Genomic DNA, 16,360 nt, shown 5'->3' with positions numbered 1-16,360 from the left:
CCCCCAGGCTCCGCCTTCACTTTGAGCACACCCAGCGCCCCGGGCCCGCTGGTGTTCACTGCCCTGAGCCCCGACTCGCTGCAGCTGAGCTGGGAGCGGCCCCGCAGGCCAGATGGCGACATTCTGGGCTACCTGGTGACGTGTGAGATGGCCCACGGAGGAGGTGCTGCCTGCCCCGGGTTGGGGGGCGGAGGGGGAGGAGTGGAGAGGGAGCCGCAGAGGCTGAAAGGCATCTTTCCTGCACAGAGCCAGCCACTACGTTCCTGGTTGACGGCGACAGCCCTGAGAGCCGGCTGACCGTGCCTGGCCTCAGCGAGAACGTGCCCTACAAGTTCAAGGTGCAGGCCAAGACCACCCAAGGCTTCGGGCCGGAGCGAGAGGGAATCATCACCATCGAGTCCCAGGATGGAGGCAGGCTTCTTTGCCCCTTCCCCAGCCCCACCCCTTCTCTGGCCACGCCTTCTCCTGGCACCATCCTCTAACTGTGCCCCCACCCACCCTCTCCAGGACCCTTTCCACAGCTGGGCGGCCACTTGGGGCTCTTCCAGCACCCAGCGTCAGGGGAATACAGCAGCATCACCACCCACTCCAGCACCACTGAACCCTTCCTACTGGGTGAGTTGCCTGGTGGGGGCTCCTGGCTCTCCCCAGGAAACACAGAGCTAACAGAGGAAGGGGTGGGGGGGGGCAGTCAGGACCCAGGGGTGGGTCCTTCAACACTTCTTCCCCTGCAGATGGACTGACCCTGGGCTCCCAGCATCTGGAAGCAAGTGGCTCCCTCACCCGGCATGTGACACAGGAGTTTGTGAGCCGGACTCTGACCACCAGTGGGACCCTCAGCACCCACGTGGACCAACAGTTCTTCCAGACCTGAGCGCCCCCCTCAACACACACACCCCGCCCCACCCCCTCCCCATGTGCTGCCTCAGCTACTCCATCCTTGGACCCCTGGTGGCCCACCCCAGCCGCATGCTGATCACAAGGCCGCTGCCTCTGGCCACAGCACAGGGGCTCAGTGTCCTCTGGACAGCGTGGAGGGGGCAGAGGTTCCAGAAGGCCCTTCTGGCTGCCCCCCTGCCCCAGGCCCCAGCCCCTTTGTAACCAAAGAGCTGGACCCAGCATGACAAGGGCCTGGCTTTGTTCTGCTATAATAAAGGATTTCGCTACTGCTTGGCTCTGCCCTGACCATGTTTCTAGGCCCCGTCCAGAGCAGGGAGCAGTTCTCACACACCCCTTTTCTGATGCCCCAGCACACATCCACCTCTTGAGGTAGGCGGGCGTCAGAGTCAGAGATACAAGTTTATTGAGCACCCAGACAGGAGGGGAGGCCCGCCGCGTGCTGTCCTGCGAGGGCCTCAGAAGTGCAGCACCTTGGCGCCATCAGCCGCCTGGGAGAGGTAGAAGGTGGCCGTCCCATGGTACTGCTCCTGTTGGTGGACGGGGGGTCTGAGCTCAGGGCTGCCTTGGGAGCCATCTCTCCTGCTCCCCCACCCTGCCCTCCCCACCCCGACTCCAGCACTGCCAACCTGGATGTGCTGCATCACCCGAGGAGCGGCAGAGGCCTCCAGCAGGGTCACCGTGCAGCCCCCGAAGCCACCGCCTGTCATGCGGCTGCCGTAAACCCCAGGAGCAGAGAGCGCGGCCTCCACCAGCTGATCCAGCTCCGGGCAGCTCACCTCATAGTCGTCTCTGCGGAGAGAATACGGAGCCTGGAGCCGGCCCCAGCTGCAACACATGTGCTTGCGGGGTGTCAGGCACCCAGGGGCCTCACCTGAGCGAGTGGTGACTCTCCACCATGAGGCGGCCGAAGGCTCTGTAGTCGCCGCGGCGCAGGGCGGCCGCCGCCTGGGCCGTTCGCTGGATCTCGCCCACCACGTGCCGCGCCCGCCGGAAGGCCTCCGTGCTCATCAGGTCCCGGCCAGCTGGGGAGGAAAGGGGCTCAGCAGACCTGCCACCCACGGCCTCTGGGCCCCTGTGGACTCCAGGCCGCTGGCCCCGGGGCATCTCCACTCTGGTTCTGACGAAGCTGTGGGTAGAACCTCGGGTTGGGGAGCAAGGTTTCAGACCTCGCCTCCTCGATTATAAAAGGGGGTACCCAGGACGTCCCTGGGGGTCTAGTGGTTAAGACCCCCTGCAAGTTTCCACTGTAGGGAGCATGGGTTCAGTCCCTGGTTGGGGAACTAAGATCCCACGTGCTGGGCAGTGTGGCCAAAAAAGGGGGCATGACCCACCTCATTTGGGATGTGGGGAGAACTCAGTGAGGCAGACACATGCAGAGCTCCCAGTGTGCCTGGCACACGGTGGGTACTCAATAAACAGCTGTTTGAGCCCCATACTCTGCTTCCCTGGCGAATGGGACACTGCTGCCTTCCACAGGCCAAGACAGAACAGAAAGGACAAGTCCTGCTGGTGTTTTTGCTGGACTAACAGTGAAACCTCCAAAGGCCAGGAATCCAGAACTGGGGTACAGTGCAGGCCTGCCTGGGACACCCCAGGGAACCAGCAGGCTGTCCAACTGGCTAACGCTGAAGCAGGCACAGCCAGCCGAGTCACTAAGGGCAGCCCTGAACACCGAGGAGACTTCGCAACTTAATTCCAGGTGCCAGTGAGATTCTGGAGCCGGGGAGGGACAGAGCTGAGCTCTAGTTGACAAAAGTGACCGCCTTGGGCAGGGGCCCCGCTGGGAGAGGTGGGTGCCAGGAGTCCAGCTGGTGGTTGTTAAACGTCAGAGACCAGGAGGGGCCCGATGTGGGGAGGAAGGGGAGGAGGAAGAACAGGTCAGAGACCCGAGGGGGCAGGGGGCCAGGAAGCACTCAGGGGTGACTCTGAAGTTTCAAACAGGAGCGACAAGGGTGAGGAAATAACAATGCCAAGTCAGAGGAGAGGTGCCCAGAAGGATGAGTTCTGCCAGGGCCAGGTGAAGGCTCCAGGACCCCGGGTGGGAATGGGGGGGCGGACTCCCATCTGAGTCCTCAGTGAGGCAGTGGTGGCTGGAGTTGAGCTGGGGACAAAGCCTGGGGCAGGCCCAGGAGGAGGAACAGGGCTCTGACCAAGCAGATCCAGCACTGAGGGGGTGGAGAGGACAGCCCCCAGGTTTCTGCGGGGAGCCCCTGGGAGAGCTGTCAAACCAGGTGGCATGGGAGACCGGCTGTTGGATTCAGAGGATTCAGAAATGAGTAGAGAGGAGAAAGGGCTTTCCAGGTGGCATGAGTGGTAAAGAACCTGCCTGCCAATGCAGGAGACGAGGGTTCGATCCCTGGGTCGGGAAGATCCCCTGGAGGAGGAAATGGCAACCCACTCCAGTATTCTTGCCTGGAGAATCCCATGGACAGAGGAGCCTGGTGGGCTACAGTTCATGGGGTTGCAAAGAGTCGGACATGACTGAAGTGACTCAGCATGCACACAGAGGAGAAAATGGGGGTCGTGAACATCGGGGACCCTTCCCAGAGGACTGGCATAGGAAGGAGACTCCATTTGAGGATGCTAGAAGACTGGGCATGTTTAAAAGCAGGTGGGGAGCAGGTGGAGGACAGAAAGGCAGGCAGAGAGAAGCACGGTTCCTGAGGGAGATGGAAGCCTCCAGGGCTGGGGCATGGGGGGCGAATGGAAGGGCCGAGGAGGAGGGGAGAAACGCCACAAGTGCTCAAGGGCAAAAAGCTCAACCACCGTGACCTGCACAGAGCAGGTGGCCTAAAGGTGACGGTTCACCAAGGACAAGATGGTCCCTGAAATGGGCCCCACGCTGCCAGGGAGGGCAGCTCCTAAGGCCAGCAGCCTGGCCCCGAAGGGAGGAGGACGAGCTGATCTGCCTGGATCAAGTCTTAGCCCTGCCACTCACTGTACATCCCATCACAAAAAAAGGGACTCCCCTGATGGTGCAGCGGATGAGACTCCACCTGCCAGTGCTGGGGCCAGGGTTTGATTCCTGGTCTGGGAGCATCCCACGTGCTATGGAGCAACTGAGCCCGTGCTCCAGTTACTGAGCCCAAGCTACGGAGCCCAGGAGCTGCAACTGCCGAAGCACTCGTGCCTAGAACCACCTCAGTGAGAAGCCTGAGCACGGCAACCAAGAGCAGCCCCGGATCGCCGCAACTAGAGAAAGCTCATGCAAAGCAACAGAGACCCAGGGCGGTCAAAAATAATAAATAGATAAAGACTTTTTAAAGATGAGTGTAATATCTGTCCTACAGACTTGTGAGAGAATTCAATGAGTTAATGTGTACATGACCTTTAAACTGTTCAACAGACTACCTTCCTGGCCATGTCTATCTGGAAACTTAAAAATACATGTTATCTTTTGATCCTGTGATCCTACTCCAAACAATCTAATCCTGAGAAAACAAATAATTATGTATAAAAACATCCCTCGTGGTGTTAGATGTGATTATCAGAAACTGGTTAAGTAAATTGACACCTATATGCTGAAATGCTACAGTAGCTTTAAAAAGCCATGTTGATGGGGACTTCCCTGGTGGTCTAGTGGCTAAGACTCCGTGCTCACAATGCAGGGGGCCTGGAACCAATGAATGTTCCCTGGCCAGGGAACTATTAATAGACCTCACATGCTGCAACCAAAGATTCCACAGGCTGAAACTAAGGCCCCAGGCAGCCAAAAAAAATTGCTTCCAGTGGGAGGGTCTGGGGAAGGGGTGGCAGGCACCATGTGGGACCTCAAAGGTGGCAAGAAGCAGCCCCTGATGCATTCCAAGAAGCAAGCCAAGGAGATGGGACGAGGAAGATAAGGCATTCAAACACAAACAGGAGGAGGAGCTAAAAGCCAAAGCCAAAAGGCCCGCTGCCCACAGGAGGAATTAAGAAAATCTGGCCAAAAAATGTTCCTTGTGCCTGAGGCAATGATGATTGTTACTTCCATTCCTGTTTAAACATCTGGACTCCCTGCCATTAACATCTGTTGCCACCTACAGCTACAACGAAGTGTCGTCTTGAAAACTTTTGTAAACTTTTTGTAAATCTTTGGGGTCGGTGGGAAGCCATCGTGATGACTGGCCTTTTCTGGTATAGGAAGTGTTCTGAGAGAGTTCAGGGCAATAAAAGGGCAGATAGCAACACTGTATTTGCTCAACTTTGAAAATACAGATGATGAAACCAACACAACAGTGTAAATCAACCGTAATTCGATAAAAAATTTTTAAGTACTTTTAAAAAAGAAAATACAGGTACAGAAAACCACTAAAGGAAATACATTAAAATGCTAATAGTAGAACTTCCCTGGTGGTCCAGTGGTTAAGAATCCGCCTGGCGATGCAGGGGACACGGGTTCTATCCCTGGTTCAGGAAGATTCCACATGCCAGGGAACAACCAAGCCTGTGCGCTTGATTGCACAGGGTTGAGCCTACTGAGCCCATGGGCTGCAACTACGGAAGCCCGTGTGCCTGGAGCCCGTGTTCCACAAGAGAAGCCCGCACCTCACAAGGAAGCAGCCCCTGCTCACCGGAACAAGAGAAAGCCTGCCCACATCAGCAAAGACCCAGTGCAGCCAAAAAAAAGCTTAGTGGCTATCTCTGGGTAGTGATCTTATCGCTTGTTATTTTCTTCTTTGTCCTTTTCTGTATTTTCCACAGTGCACATTAAATTCTTAGATTATAAAAAACGATATTGAGATATCAAGCATTCCTACATTAGCCAGGTCAGGAGGCCCCGCCCCACTCCGCCCAGCCCCGCCCCACCCCACTCAGCAGCCCCAGCAGTCTCCAGGACAGAGCATACACAGCCAGCCCTCACCCTCCACTCACCCTCCAGCTCCTCCAGCTGTACCTCCCGAAGGCTCTCCTTGCCCAGCGCCCGGGCCACCTCTTCACACTGGCGCCGCCGCAGGGGATACTCGCTGGAGCCCAGGGAATGGCGAACGTTGGAGTTGGTGATGAGCACGGCCAGCTTGGGGTCCGACAGCGGCACCAGGCTTGTCTCCAGGGACCTGGGGCGGAGATGGAGGGGGGGGGGGCAATGACAAGGCCGGGCGTCTGCTGGCCACGCAGCCTCCATCCAGGAGCTCCTATGAGGTGGGAGGTCCAAGGGGAGCCCCTGACCTGCAGTCAATGAGCAGCGCGTGGCCTCTCTGCCCCAGCAGTGCGATGAGCTGGTCCATGATGCCACAGGGCACCCCTGCGAAGCTGTGCTCGGCCCGCTGACACACCTGGGCCCGGGCAGCTATTGTCCCCGAGTCTGCGGCACAGGGCAAGGTGGGGAGCCTGGGGCCCAGGAGGGGACACTAGGGGTTCGCGGGTGGGAGCAGCAGTAGCTCCAGGGACGTTCCAGGGAGATTCACCACCTACCCCGCCAAGGCCACAGTTGGGGTGGGAAGCTCTGATCACAGGACCTCGGGGAAGGAGGGCTGGGTGGGGGCTGGGAGGTACCTGGGCAGAGCTGCTGTAGGAAAGTATACGTGGCCACTTCCAGGGACGCCGAGCTGGACAGCCCACCCCCCAGGGGCACAGAGCTGACCACCACTGCGCTGAAGCCAGGGAGGGGGGCAGCTGCAGGGTAAAGAATGGATGACGGTAAGACGGGCCACCAGGGAGGGTGAACACAAGAAGGGAATGTGTTCTGGTGCAAAGGGAGGCAACTGCCAGGCAGCTGCTGCTGGGGGAATGTGTCTCAATTGTCAGAGGTCACCAACCTGCTGGGCCAAGGGGTCCGCTGCCCTCAACCCGCCCACCCTGAGGGTCCGAGACAGTCTCCCAGTTCTCAGAATTCAGGGCTCTGGAGACCAACACTTTGGGGTTTGAACCCTGGCTCCTCCATCGTGGGATGGGCAACCCAGGGCTAGTTCTGGAACCTCTGGGGGCATCAGTCTCCTCACCTGCCCACTGAGGAATCTCTACTCTGCACGCCTACCCCGAAGTGGATCAGATGAGCTAATGGGCTTTGTGGCTGAGGCAGGAATCTGACCCAGCCCGGGGCCCCATACCTGGGTAGTGCTGAATCACTCCCTTGACATAGTTGGCCCAGTGAGGGGTCCCAGGCTCCAGTGGCCGCTGGCTTGTGGGCAGAGGAAACTGCAGCCGCCGGGGCTCATCAGCATCCTCAGAGGTAGTGAGGAGGGAAACAAGCCCATCCACGCGGGGGCTGCCCACCAGCACTGTCACAAGCTCCAGGGCCTGGCAGGAGAAACAAAAGTATGCAAAACTCCCAACACCAGGGCACCTGGGACAGACCGGCAGCTGACCTCCAGGCTCCAGGTGAAGAGAATGGGGAGTGTCCCAGGGAAGAGCTGACGCTCATCAGGCCTTGGGGGGGCTTGAGTCCTGCCCCAGGGGAAGAAGGGTCAGTGCTTGGGGAGTGCAGACCTGAACTCTGCCCTGAGCGTGGGCTCCTGGCTGTGACGCAAGGGGGAGAGAGAGAGTTCAACAGGGAAAAAACAACACAACTCCTTTTGGCGCTTCCCCATTTGGAGGCAACCTCAGAGGCACTGTACTCACTCAACTTGCCAGGCTGCAACCGAGGGATGGACACGGCCCCAGGCTAAGGCAGTCCAATCGCCCCTGTGGGACCTTGGGCAGATCACTAGCCGTCTCTGAGCCCCCTCTGCGAATTGAACGGGCTGGACCAGGAAGCTTAGGGCTTTACTTCGCCCGGATCTACCCCTACGACCCCGCCTTCCGCATTCCCCCACACCGTGAGGAGGCTCCCAGGGAGCCTGGCGAGGGAGATGGCGAGGATCCGCGGTCCACAGCCTACTTCCTCGAGGATTCTCGCCTTCCTGCCTCCCGATGTGGGAAATGCCCCGTCCGAGGGCCTCCCTACGTGCTCGGGCCCCACACGCGGCGGGAGTGAAAGTTCAGAGCGGCCCGCGCAACGGTGCACGCGGAACGCGGGCGCCTCCCGCCCAGCCCCTCACCATGGGCAACACCAGGCCCCGGTTGTAGTCCGTGTGTTCCCCGATGAGGTTGACGCGGCCCGGGGCCGACACGGCTAGCTCGGGCTCAGCTCCGAACTCCTCCAGGAAGGCTCTCCGGGCCTTGGCCAGCAGCTCCCCGGCCTGGGGCTGCTCCGAAGCGGCCATGACGCTCTCCCGGCGGCTCCGCCGGGTGCAGTCCGGTAGGCGCGGGATGCTGGGGCGGGGCCGCGCGGCGTCGGCTCACAGTAGCTGGTCGCGCCGCCCAAAACCGGGCCGCACTGGCCCCGCCCCGCCCGCCGCGCCGGCCCAATCCACCGGCCGCGGGCGAGGGGGCGGGCTGGCGGCGGGCTTCGGGAAGGATCGCTGGGAGCCCACCGCGGCGGGGATTGGCCGGACCGGGAGATCTGAGCTGCCCTTCCTTGGCCTCTGTGTCACACCCATCCACCCAGCCGTCTACCTCGGCCAGAGCTACAGAGCTGGCCTCCAGCACACCTGGGTCTCCCAAAGGGCTCTCCCAGGTCCCAAAGTCCTGCAGAGGTCACCAACCCCTGATCAGGAATCTCTAAGAGGGTGGCCAGACAATCAGCATAGAGATAAGGACTGCCCGAGTTTGGTGGAGTCCCTTCTATAGGCTCCTTTCCTAGAGTGGACCCGCTGTCCCAGCTCCTAGCAATGGAGCAGTGAGGAGGGTGGTAGTGGGCATGGATGGGCCCAACTGCCAAGGCAGGTGCTTCCTCAGTCAGGAACGTTGGTCCCAGAGTCTGGTGTTCTGAATGTGACATCTCCTCTCTCACCAACCTGCATCCTAAACCTTCAAGCCTGTCCACAGTTGGCCACCCCATAGAAACCTTGGAAGGGAAAGGCTGAAATATAAGCAGACTGAAATTAGGGAGGGGAGCTTTGTGGAGGGCTGTGGCCTGGGCTGTAGCTGGGGATCTGATCAGAAGTTGCCCCAGGAGCATTCAAAAGTGAGCTTTGAAAACTCCTAGAAGTAAACCTAAGGGTAAACCTTTGGGACATTGGCTTAGTCAATGGTTGTTTAGACGTGACTCCAGAGCACAAGCAACAAAAGGAAAATAGGCAAACTACTTCATCAAAGTAAAAGACTTGTGCATCTAAGGACCCCATGAAAAAGTGGAAACACAACTCACAGAATGGGAAAAAATAGCTGCAAATCATATATTTAAAGGACTTGTATCAAGAATGTATAAAAGGGACTTACCTGGTGGTCCAGTGGTTAAGAATCCCCCTTGTATGAACCCACATGAAAAGTGAAAGGGAAGTCGCTCAGTCGTGTCTGACTCTTTTGTGACCCATGGACTGTAGCCTACCAGGCTTCTCCGTCCAAGGGATTTTCCAGGCAAGAGTACCGGAGTGGGTTGTCATTTCCTTCTCCAATGAACCCACACGAACGGGGGAAGATAAGCTCTTGTGCTGCAATTGGAACAGTGTACTTCATACTGGGACTTAAATCCATGTACTGGGACTCAACCCTGGAGAAGAAGAGGGTGACCCACTCCAGTATTCTTGCCTGGAGAATCCCATGGACAGGGAAGCCTGGCAGGCTACAGTCCGTGGGGGTCACAAAGAGTTGACATGACTGAATCGACTTAGCACTGGGACTCAAACCCAATCAAAACCCTGCCTGGGACTTGAACCCATGTGGCTGCAACTCGAACTCGGCCAAAACCCATGGTCTTCCAACTGAGATCACAGACCTGGTTTCAGGACCTAATGAAGCTCAGGTTCTTGATCGCTCAGCACACAAGCTATTCAGTGAGAGACAAAGTGATAGGTAAGAAGTGGATTTATTCAGATCAGAGAGAAACCGGCTTAACAGAGAGTATGGGCCATTACAGAAGGCGAGTGCGGTGGCCTTGAAAAGTGGCATGGTTAGTTTTTATGGGCTGGGTAATTTCATAGGCTGAGTGGGGTATTATTTCAACTATTTGGGGGAAGGGATAGAGATTTCCAGCAATTGGGCCATTACCCACTTTTTGGTCTTTTGATGGTCGGCCTTGGAACCGTCCTGGAGCCTCTGGGTGTGTCATTTAGCTTGCTGATTGGGAATCAAGCTCCAGTGGAAGTTGACTTGTCTGCCGTCTTGGATCCATTTGATTCTAATTGGTTTATGTTGTGTCCTCTGGCTCTGTCACTCTTTCAAAAGCTGTGCCCTGTCCTTTCAAAAGCTGCGCCCTCGGCACAGCGAAAGATCCCACATGATGCAATGGAGTTCCCATGGGCCAAAACTAAGACTCAATACAGCCAAATAAATAAAAATAAGTAAATAAAAAATAAAGTGCTGAGTCTTAAAAAAAAAATCTTACAATAGGAAAAAATATAACTTTAAAATGAGGGGGGGAAAAGATTAATAATAAGTCCTGGGGATCAATAAAGAAAAGTTTTAAAAGCTAGAAAAAAATGGGCAGAAGATTTGAACATTCTTCCAAAGATGTGAAAGGATGTTTAACATCATTAGTCATTTAGAAAATGCAAATCAAAGCCACAGTGAGATACTACTTTACATTCATTACGATGACTAAAAATTTTTTTTAAAGACAGAAAATACCAAGTGTTGGTGAGGATGTGGTGAAGTCATAACCCTCATACACTGCTGATGGGAATGTAAAAAAATTAAGCAGTGCCATAAAATGCTAATCGTAGAGTTATCATATGACCAAGCAACTTTACTCCTCACTATACACTGAAGAGAACTGAAAACATGTGTCCCCACAAAAACTTGTATACTAATGTTCACAGCAGCACTATCACATTAGCCAAAAAGTGGAAGTGATCCGAAAGGGATAAACGGACAAACAAAATGTGGCTTATACAATGGAATATTATTTTTTAAATTATTTATTTTTGGCTGGGCCTTCGTTGCTGCAAACAGGCTTTCTCCAGTTGCAGAGAGTGAGGGCTGCTCTTCAGTTGCGGTACATGGGATTCTCTTTGCGGTGGCTTCTCCTGCTGCAGGGCGTGTGCAGCTTGAGGGCTCTGGAGCTCAGGCTCAGTGGTTGTAGCACGTGGGCTTAATTGCTCTGTGGGATGTAGGATCTTCCTGGACCAGGGATCAAACCCAGGTCCCCTGCATTGACAGGCAGATTCTTATCCACTGCACCATTAGGGAAGTCCCAGTGGAATATTATTTAGCTATGAAAAGAATGATGTTCTGATACCTGCTACAGTATGGATGAGCCTTGAAAACACAGTAAATGAAGGAAGCCAGTTACAAAAGACTACAAATTGTATGATTCTATCAATCAAAAATGTCCAGAATAGGCAAATCTAAAGAGACAGAAAGTAGATTACCAGTTGCTTGAGGCTGAGAGAAATGGGAGAATAAGAGGTGATAAGAATACCAACTTCTCTTTGTAGTGATGAAAATATTCTAAAATTTACAGTGGTGATGGTTGCCATATCTGTAAATACACTAAAACCGCTTTAAATGGGTAAATTGTATGGTATGTGCACTGCATTTTTAAAAAAATTTATTTGGCTATTCTGGGTCTTAGTTGCGACACGTAGGACCTTTAATCTTCGTTTCGGCAGGGGGATCTAGTTCCCTGAACAGGAATTGAACCTGAGCCCTCTGCGTTGGGAGCTTGGAATCTTAGCAGCTGGACAACCAGGAAGTCCTTATGCATTGTATCTTAATAAAACTGTTTTTTAAAAAACGAGGAATAAAAGCAATTCCAAATTTCATCTAATGGTCTGCTCCTTTTGAGCACTCCTCAGCTTCCCTGGTGGCTCAGACAGAAAAAGAATCCGCCTGTAGTGCAGGAGACCTGGGTTCCATCCCTGGGTTGGGAAGATCCCCTGGAGGAGGGATAGGGATACCCACTCCAGTATCCTTGCCTGGAGAATCCCAGGACAGAGGAGCCTGGCAGGCTATAGTCCATGAAGTCACAGAGTCCGACACGACTGGGCGACTTCCGCTCGCTCGCTGGCGGTAAAGCACAGGCGTTTTTTGGCGTAGGTAAAACAAAACGGTAAAGCACAGGCGTTTTTTGGCGTAGGTAAGACAGAACAGGATAAAGCATGAGAGCTTCTTGGGGCTGGCTGAGATGAAAGGAAACTCAAAGCAGGCCTCCCTACAAGGCAAAGATGCGTCCTTGTAGGGAGCAAAGACCCCTTGTAGGAGCAAGGATCCGCTGCTCTTCAAATCATTTACCCATCTCAGCTCTGATGGCCAACCACTCTGAGCCCAAATCTCTGCCCTTACTATTGTGGTATCTCAGTCAGATGACTTATCCTCTCTGAGCCTCAGTTTCTCATCTATCTCCTGGGGCTGGTGTTTCCTTCCTGACAGACTGTTTCAGGAGGAAGTGAATGAGATCAGCTTCACTGAGTGCCCAGCCCAGCCTCTGGCACTTGGTAAGCACAGAATAAATATTTGTTATTATTATCAGTCACCCATTAATACATTGTTGGACTCTCCTGCAAGCAATGGGCCAGATAAAAGCCTCTGGCTTTCACTGTCTGATAGTGGATAGTCTCAATCTGACCCTCGTCCCTCACTGAGATAAATGTCTCAACAGAGGAGGAAAGAGTTTTCTAAAAGAGAGGAGGAATTCTCACCACGGAAAAGGCAATGGCACCCCACTCCAGTACTCTTGCCTGGAAAATCCCATGGACGGAGGAGCCTGGTGGGCTGCAGTCCATGGGGTCGAGAAGAGTCGGGCACGACTGAGTGACTTCACTTTCACTTTTCACTTTCATGCATTGGAGAAGGAAATGGCAACCCACTCCAGTGTTCTTGCCTGGAGAATCCCAGGGATGGGGGAGCCTGGTGGGCTGCCGTGTCTGGGGTCGCAGAGAGTCAGACACGACTGAAGTGACTTAGCAGCAGCAGCAGCAGCAAGCAGCTCACACCCTTATTTTTTAATTTCCACTGTTTTATTTTGATTGAAAAGATGTCCTTTTCACCTATCTTCATCTTTTGTATAGTTTCAGTTGTTTCTGGAAAACCTTAATTTGACCCAAGGGCAAGTTCTCCTATTGGCTCACGCTGGACTCTGAAATACTGATTTCATCTACAAGAACTGTTTACTATCAGTGTTTGAATGCTGTCTAGCATGTTACATAAAATTTGTTCAGAGGAAGTCTGCCTCTGACCTTTGACCCTCCCTCCCATTTCCTGGCCAAATGTCACAAGATTGGGGGGAAGGTGGCACCTTAAAGGGGACACTGCCACCCAAAGTCTGTCCTCTGCTTGTCCATGTGCTCAATTCTTGGTCCTTGGGGCCTCCCTGCTAGACCTGGTCTTTCTTCAGGCAGTGAATGTCTGTGTGCTTCATGCAGCTCTGGCTGCATTTACAGACAAGACTCCATTGCAATTACAGACAAGACTGGTTTCCTTTAATTGTGGCATGTGGGATCTAGTTTCCTAAATAAGGATCGAACCCAGGCCCCCTGCATTGGGAGTGCAGGGTCTTAGCCATTGGACCCCCAGTAAGTCCCAAGACTCGTTTCCTGGTAGGGCTTGGGTCCACATCTCCCAGGACAGTCTCTGAAAATACTTGCTCTCAGCAGATGGCTCTCCCTCCCACGGATTCTGGGAAGCATTTTTGTTGTTGTTCCCGGAGGGTTAACCTATCTCCTGATTTGGGCCCCCTTTGCCCTTCTGTTTCATGAATGATGACAACTTCTATAGTATTGATAATACTGATATCGAGTTCGTGGTGGGCCCTGGTGTCAGGACTGAGATGCAGTCTATAGGGCAGCACTGGTTGCTCAGTGCCTGTTCTGAACAGTCAATGCTCCAGACTTTTTTTGTCAAATCTTTTAAAAGGCCCCAGACTTTGCACGGATTGTTTTATTAAATCCTTACAAGCCTCCGGGGTAGGCACTGGTTTTATCTCCATTTTACGGATGAGGGAAAGAATCCCAAATGGATTAAGGAATTCATCCAAGTGGGACAGCTGGGCCTTGAACCTGGGTCTGTCTGACCCTGAGATTGTTCTCTCAGGAATCACCCTGTCCCCAGGAGCACTCTGACGGGCTGTGACGTCCGCTTACTGAAGATCCCAAACTCAGCCTCTTGGTAAGGAGCAGGAGGGGTAGCAGCTCTCCTGGACCCCTGGAGCCCCCGTTCCCAATTTGGAAGTCGACCAGTAAGCAGAGCTCTTGGGAACCTGACTGATTTTTTTTGCCACCTGGGCCGGGAGCAGATCCAACCTGCTGTGCTGTGGGGCTGCCAGGGCTATTGGGTTGGCCAGCAAACATGCCTAGAGTCTCTGCTGTGTAGCAGGCGTGACTCCAGAGGCCCTGGCTCTGGAGCGCCAGGAGCTTCTCGTCCATCCCTGGCCCCAGGTGCCCCTGCTAAGCAGGGGCCAGTTGCAGGCCCTGTCTTTGTTTGGTGAACCCCACTGTGTCCCTGAAGTTCCTGCCCTCTAGGCTGATGACTACTCTGCTGGCGGCCAGGCAGGGAAGGACGCAGCCGCAGCTGACTCTCCCTGTACCTTGCCCTAGGCACCGCAGCGGGCCCAGTCCCCAGGCCACTGTGGGTGGGCAAAACTGAGACTGGCCCTAGACAGGGCACTGAGCGGGGAGAGGCCCCCGGGTTCAGCCGGACTCTCAGGTTGCATGAAGGCTGGGCCTTGGACCCAGCCCCATCCTGTCCCCTCTTCTGGTGCTCTTGGCTCAGTGCTTAAGGCAGTGAAGAGCTTATGGGAATGGTCCTGGGGGCCAGTGTGTCCAAAAGAGAGGGAGTAGGGAGTAGAGGTTAACAGAGCCTGGGCACCGCCTCCCTGGGGACGTGTGCAGTCCCTCCCACACCTCTCAGCAAAGGCTGCCAGCCCCAAGCTTGCAGCCCAGCAGCCCCTCCCGTCACTGGGGCTGGCGGCTGGCAGACAGCCTCCTCCCTTTCAGCCCACTCTCCCACTGTGTATGGTCCCAGAACTGCAACTTCCTAAACAGGGGCTGGCTGCTGTCGAAGACTCCAGACCCTGGCTGCCCAACCACGCCCCTCTGCACATCACTTGTGGCCTTACAGCTCCTCCAGGAGTCACAGCCTCACTGAAGCGCTTCCTCCACTCCGTCTTGCTGATAGCAGAGGTGACTGCACAACCTCTTTGCTTCTCCCCAAAGGAAGGGCATTGGGGTAGGTGGGATGGGGGTGGAGGGTCCTCTCCTCAGGGCAGAAGCTGAGATGTGCTGCTCCTGGGCATGCGTGATGGTCCTCACCCTTGCTGGCCACTGCATGTAGTGCTCAGGTGGGGACACCAGGACAGGCTGGGAACACCTCACACGGAAGTCCCATGACTCTGGCTTGGAGTAACAGTGGTTGTCAAGGTGGGATCCCTCACTGCCAGGGACAGCTAGGCAGTCAGCCGGACCATAGGGAGAGCAGGCACCGCTGCCCCCACCCCAGGAAAGAAGACAACAGCCTCTGGCCCCTCCTCACAGCACAGCTTCTATGCATTAAGCTTGAAGCTGTTCCAGCTGCCCCCACCCACCTTGGCCAAAACAGCCTCTCTCTGTCCCTAGACCTGTGGACAAAAGGGAGTCCAAAGGCTGGCCACCTGGCCCAACGGCATGACCCGCAGGCAGTGCTGCAAGATTTGGGTCGGCAACCCGGGCTAGGGTCTGTTCTTCCTTCCTCCAGCCTCACCCTGAGGAAGGCAGGTGGAAGGCGGGTTGTTTGTGGGAGTTGCTGGCCAGAAGCCAGGCCCAGCTGGATGGGATGGTCTGGGCCAGTGACATCCCCGAGTAATACTGAGGCAGGCAGGACCACCAGGGGTGAGGGAAGAGGCCGGGGAGCACAGACAAAGAGCAGTCCGCTCAGTTGTATTCTATCAGACCCTGGGGTGGGGCTGAAGGAAAGAGGCTGTGACTGCCATGCTGCTGTCTGCACTCAGCAGCCAACTCTTTGCGACCCCATGGACTGTAGCCCGTCAAGCTCCTTTGTTCATGGAATTCTCCAGGCAAGAATACTGACTGGCGTGGGCAGCCATTTCCTTCTCCAGGGTATTGTCCTGATCCAGGGATGGAACCCATGCCTGCATTGGCAGGCAAAATTCTTCACCACTGGCACCACCCGGGAACTCCCATAATTGCCATGAGGTGACTTAAGTCAAGGGATGGGGAAGGAGGGGCGAGGATTGTGTACCCAGGAAGGGTGCTCAAGGCTCTTGTGCCTCATGGGCCACACCACCCGCAGAGACACGACAGCCACAGAAGGTGTGCAGAAAACTCACCCTTCTCCATGGAAGGGTAGGTTGGCCATAAGCCTGAGGCAAATTGCTGCCCTGCTGCTGTTATCGTTCCCGTGTACAGGCTGGCCTTTGCCTGCAGAAACTTCAGGGCAAGCCCAGTTTCCTGCTGATCCAAAAACAGCTGACAGGGCCGTCTCTACTCTCTGCTGCCCTATTTGAAGGTGATCCAGAAGGGGCCTGCTCTCCATTGAAGCACAGGTCCCAGCATCAACACTTGACACCAGGCAAGCAGCAGTGCTTACAAGGGGCCAGACAGGGGAGCCCCAGACCGCTACTGGGGAG

General features: G+C 55.1%; 2 protein-coding genes across 5 annotated transcripts in view; one reads left to right on the top strand and one right to left on the bottom strand.

The window, feature by feature from the left end:
- ITGB4 (integrin subunit beta 4) overlaps positions 1 to 1,173 on the top strand; it is a 32,372-nt gene extending 31,199 nt beyond the window's left edge. For 3 of the 4 annotated variants that reach the window (XM_024979798.2, XM_024979797.2, XM_024979796.2), the window contains 4 exons: positions 8 to 163; positions 247 to 411; positions 508 to 615; positions 735 to 1,173. In XM_024979798.2, the coding sequence (XP_024835566.1) occupies positions 8 to 163; positions 247 to 411; positions 508 to 615; positions 735 to 874 (569 nt within the window). In that variant the 3' untranslated portion in view covers positions 875 to 1,173. 4 annotated transcript variants of the gene reach the window in all.
- A 113-nt stretch (positions 1,174 to 1,286) lies between these two features.
- Positions 1,287 to 8,075, bottom strand: GALK1 (galactokinase 1). The gene is given in 8 exon segments (NM_001099381.1): positions 1,287 to 1,427; positions 1,527 to 1,689; positions 1,772 to 1,922; positions 5,755 to 5,936; positions 6,049 to 6,184; positions 6,376 to 6,495; positions 6,930 to 7,119; positions 7,860 to 8,075. Coding segments are annotated over 8 exon segments (1,179 nt in total). The 5' UTR covers positions 8,025 to 8,075; the 3' UTR covers positions 1,287 to 1,355.
- Between the last annotated feature and the right edge of the window lie 8,285 nt (positions 8,076 to 16,360).

The sequence above is a fragment of the Bos taurus genome, chromosome 19, assembly GCF_002263795.3.
Source record: "Bos taurus isolate L1 Dominette 01449 registration number 42190680 breed Hereford chromosome 19, ARS-UCD2.0, whole genome shotgun sequence".
Lineage (NCBI taxonomy): Eukaryota > Metazoa > Chordata > Mammalia > Artiodactyla > Bovidae > Bos > Bos taurus.
The sequence above is the reverse complement of the archived record's forward strand: the minus strand, read 5'-3'. Positions and strand labels throughout refer to the sequence as shown.